Source organism: Geospiza fortis, unplaced genomic scaffold, assembly GCF_000277835.1.
Source record: "Geospiza fortis unplaced genomic scaffold, GeoFor_1.0 scaffold78, whole genome shotgun sequence".
Classification (NCBI taxonomy): domain Eukaryota; kingdom Metazoa; phylum Chordata; class Aves; order Passeriformes; family Thraupidae; genus Geospiza; species Geospiza fortis.
The window spans coordinates 2,348,574-2,352,635 of record NW_005054339.1 but is presented as its reverse complement, the minus strand read 5'-3'; the positions used below and the strand labels follow the sequence as shown (position 1 = coordinate 2,352,635).

General features: G+C 44.9%; 1 protein-coding gene across 1 annotated transcript; it reads left to right on the top strand.

Moving 5' to 3' along the window:
* The first annotated feature begins 1,050 nt into the window (after positions 1-1,050).
* On the top strand, positions 1,051-2,322 carry RPL29 (ribosomal protein L29). Its single transcript, XM_031058181.1, has 2 exons — positions 1,051-1,194; positions 2,105-2,322. Exons 1-2 carry the CDS (start codon positions 1,069-1,071, stop codon positions 2,228-2,230), a joined length of 252 nt encoding a protein of 83 aa, XP_030914041.1. The 5' UTR covers positions 1,051-1,068; the 3' UTR covers positions 2,231-2,322.
* Positions 2,323-4,062: the final 1,740 nt, after the last annotated feature.

The window sequence follows — 4,062 nt, the reverse complement described above, 5'->3', positions numbered from 1 at the left end:
GGATGAGGTGGTGCTGCACAGATCGAGTGGGGCGGTTTGAAGGAGTGTGATGAGAGTCAGAACCCGTTTGGGCTCAATGTGGAATTAATACGTAGGTAGAAAAATAGGAGCTTTTATGTTGGAAAACTGGGAATCGGTCTCTTCTCCCAGGTAACCAGCAATAGGATGTCAGGATGCAGACTCAAGCTGTGCCAGGGGAGGTTTGGGTTCGACATTAGGAAGAATTTCTTCACAGGGAGGGTGCTTGGACATTGGAATGGGCTGCCTGGAGAGGTGGTGGTGTCACCGTACCTAGAGGTGTTCAGGGAAAGGCTGAACGTGCCCTGGTCGGGTTGGCTGGGTGGTGGTGGTGGTGGACTCTGAGATCTCAGAGGCCTTTTCCAACCTGAGTGATGCCATGGTGGTCACCACCAGCTAAGCAGGCAGAGGGATCTTTTACAAGAACAGGCAGTGGCAGGACACGGGAATGGCTTCACACTGACAGAGTAGGCTGGATATTAGAAAGAAATGCTTCGCTGTGAGGATGATGACACAAGTTGCCCAAACAAGCTGTGGCTGCTCCATCCCTGGAAGTGTCCAAGGACAGGGCTTGGAGCAACCCGGTCTGGTGAGAGATGTCCTTGGCCTTGGCAGGGGGTGGAACAGGATGGTCCTTGAAGTTATTTCCAGCCCAAACCATCCTGTCATTGTGTGATGTTCCTGAAAAGCTTCGTCCCTGGGATCCTGTGCAATCCAGAGACGGCCACAGTGATGAAATAGTTCATGGTTGGGGTCTTTCATCAGTGCTGTGATGAGCAGAGGTCACAGATGGGTTCTGCTTGGTCCTGCACAGTGAGTGACAGTGCCCTCTGACACTGCCCACAAGGGCTTCAGTTTATTAATGAGTGAGGTGGTGCTGTCAGGGTGTCAGTAGTTGATGAACTGCCTGAAATCTTTGGATTGGAAGCCCATGCAAAGGGATGAGCATAGAGATGTGTTTTTAATTGAAATGTAGTTTGGATAGGAAGGGTCTGGAAATTGTCTATTTCACACCACTTTGATAGTCAGGTACATTTAGAAAAGAAACTAATGCAGCTGCTAAATAATGGCAGAAACTGGAATTTAAGTAATTGTCTCATTTTCCACACAGCCCGTAAGTGGCACAGAAATGGCATCAAGAAGCCCAAAACCCATAGATATGAATCTCTGAAAGGGGTGAGTATTTCTGCTGATATTCTCAGGCTGTTGAGTCAGTGAGGCTTAACTGTGAAAAAAACCCCAGAATTTGTATTTTTTGACTGACACTTTTGTTGCAGACTGAGGCCTGTGTTGCAGGGGCTCAGAACCACTGTGGGGTTCAGTTCTTCTACTTACCTGACATGCAGCTGGGATATTTCTGACCCACATGAAATCTGCCCTTGGATGTCTATTAAACTGCATTTTAGTCAGTGGCCAGTTTTCTCCCTGTCCTGTTCTGGTGGCTGTCAATTAGTGCTGTTTCCAGTGAAACAAACACTTGCCAGTTTCCCTTTTGAGTCTTGCTGGATCTCCTCCTCCTCTCCTCTTCTCTCTCCTTCAATATTGTTTTACTGTCTGTACTAATCCAGATAATTTCACTTACAAAATGAGAGGAATTGTTATTTCTGGGCAAAACACATAAAAGTGACAGTATATTGCTTTTTCTGAGATAATCCAAATCGTACAGCAGGGTCTGTTTCCATTTCATTATGAAATGAAAACAGTAAATTTTTTGTTAGGGAGAGTTGTGATACTATTTGTTTTGTAGATGTCATGGTCTACAAAGCTTTTTGGAAGTGATGTAAAAATTTGTCTTCTGCAAAGCTCAGTGAGGGTTTGGTCTTGCCTCTCCTGCACCTTTGCCTGTCCTATTCTTTCTTTATGTTTATTGCTGGTGTTTAGAATTTTTTGTTTGTTTATGGTGGTTAAGGAAAATGGCTATTAAAGCCTGGTTGCAGATGACTAAAATAATCTTGTTGAAAAATCAGAAAAGAAGTGTGAACTAGTCACAGCCTGCATTTGGGAATAATTGGAACAGCATGGAGCTATAAATATTTTTATAGATGTCTCTTCTGCAGCATGGCTTATTTTCCCTTTGTTTTTATAGGTTGATCCCAAGTTTCTGAGGAACATGAGATTTGCAAAGAAACACAACAAGAAGGGGCTGAAGAAGATGCAGGCCAACAATGCCAAGCAGGCAGCTCAGCAGGCTGCTCAGCAGAAAAAGGACTGATGTGCTTTAACAAGAAGACCCAGTTTTCTTACTGGCATATGTGTTACAGCATTTTTTAAAATAAAATTGTATGTAACAAAGCCTTCACCTCCTGAATTTGAGGAGAGGCCTTGTTTGAGTTGTGTTTTAGCTGCCAGCTGTGCATCAAGCCTATGAGTAGTGATCCAGGGCAGCCTGACTGGCTTGCAGTTCCCTGGATCCTCCTTGTGCTTTTGAAAACTGGGCTGACATTTTCTTTCTCAGGTACCATGACTTCAGTGATAATTCCTGGTGCTGTTACAGCAAAGTGAAATTTCCAAGGGCTGTTACACGTCTGCTGCTTTGGTGTGTGGTTCTCTACAGCTGTGGGAATCCAGGGAAATTGTAGGGGAAGGAGTGCTGGCTGTGGTGCTGGAGACCCCAGGAGTTTGTGCTGGAGTTGGTGTGTGTTGTATCCTGAAATATTTGTAGATATTGAAGCATTAATGGAGCTACCCATGGGAACATGTAAGGGTTTAGGAATATACAAAATGCCCATTGTTTAAATAGTGACTGATTTTAGAGAATGTCTTTCACTCCAGTAGCAAAAGTACTGTCTGATGAAATGTGCTGGCTTGGGAAGGTAAGGAGGATAACGTGTGAAATCCTGGGAGGAGCTGAGCCCGGGTTTTGCTCCTGCTGTTTTGTACATCAAGAGAGGGCTTCACTGTCCAGGGTCCCCCCAAAGCTGGCTCAGGCCGTGCTTTGCACTTTTGGCATGAGGCACCTGTTGGAATGCAGCCAGCTTTTCTGAGATTGCAGTTCCTGTGCGTGTCCACCCGGTGGGGTAAATCAGCAGAGCACACCAGGGCTGGATGTTCACATGGACCTGACTGCAGCAGAGCAGCAAAACACTTGCAAGATGAAAAACAATTTTAACTGGAATATCCAATCCATGTAGTTTATTTTTTGAATAGTTTAGCCAATTGCCAAAATTATGTATGTTAGTGTGAATTCTTTCAGGCTTAAATGCAAAAATCTTTACCTAGTTCCCACTTTTAAATTGTTTTTCACTGATTAGGAAAACCCACCCACCCCTAAAAGAAGCAATATAAAGAGATTTACTAATTTGAAACGCACAAGTTAAGGGGGTTGTAAAGTCAGGGATGTCTGTAGCCCTTAGCTGTCTGATTCCTGCTGTGTGCATCTCTTGGGCTTTTGTGGAGGTTGGTGTTTGTCAGCCTGTTACAAACAAGTGTTTGAGGAGCTTAAAGGATCACCAGCAAAGGTATCAGTAAAAAACAGATTTAATATTAAGCAAAAGCATGACAGAGTTCATTGGCAAGGTTCACTCACTGCTTGCTAGATGACTAGGGCACACAGAGTGGAGTTGTTGCTGGTACTGAAGGAGATGGGAGTGGCTGGTCCAGCGAGGGTCAGTGTGGCCAGTCTGGTGTAGATGTGTGTTAAAAGAGTGAAAGGAAAAAACCTCTGAACAGAGCACTTGGTGTTTGTCAGTCTACACCTTTAGCTGTGTGTCTGCATATTTCCTACCCAGTGTAAGTTCTGCATTTTAAATCTCTAGCACTAAAACTTTTCCATAAGAAAAAGGTAAGAAGGGAGAATTCATCTCAACCCCCTGGATGTGTTCCCCAGAGTGCTTGTGTTGTGAGAGTAGCTCACTCACAAGATGCAGTCTGAGGGAAGAGAGGCAAGGGTCAGGCTGAGAAGAGGATGTTGGAATGTTAAGGAGAAGCAGAGGGCAAGATTTGGGTTTCCTGTGGCTCCAGGCAGCTCCCCCAGGCCTGCCTTCAGAAGCAGCCTTTTCATCTGCTGCCCTTCATGCTGCCCTTCAGTGGGACAGCTTCCCAAAT

Bases quoted from the DNA above. Each gene is read 5' to 3' on its own strand.
- RPL29 (XM_031058181.1), top strand. From the start codon at position 1,069: ATGCAGCTGCTAAATAATGGCAGAAACTGGAATTTAAGTAATTGTCTC. The intron at 1,195-2,104 runs GTGAGTATTTCT...TTGTTTTTATAG, and splicing joins GATATGAATCTCTGAAAGGG to GTTGATCCCAAGTTTCTGAG.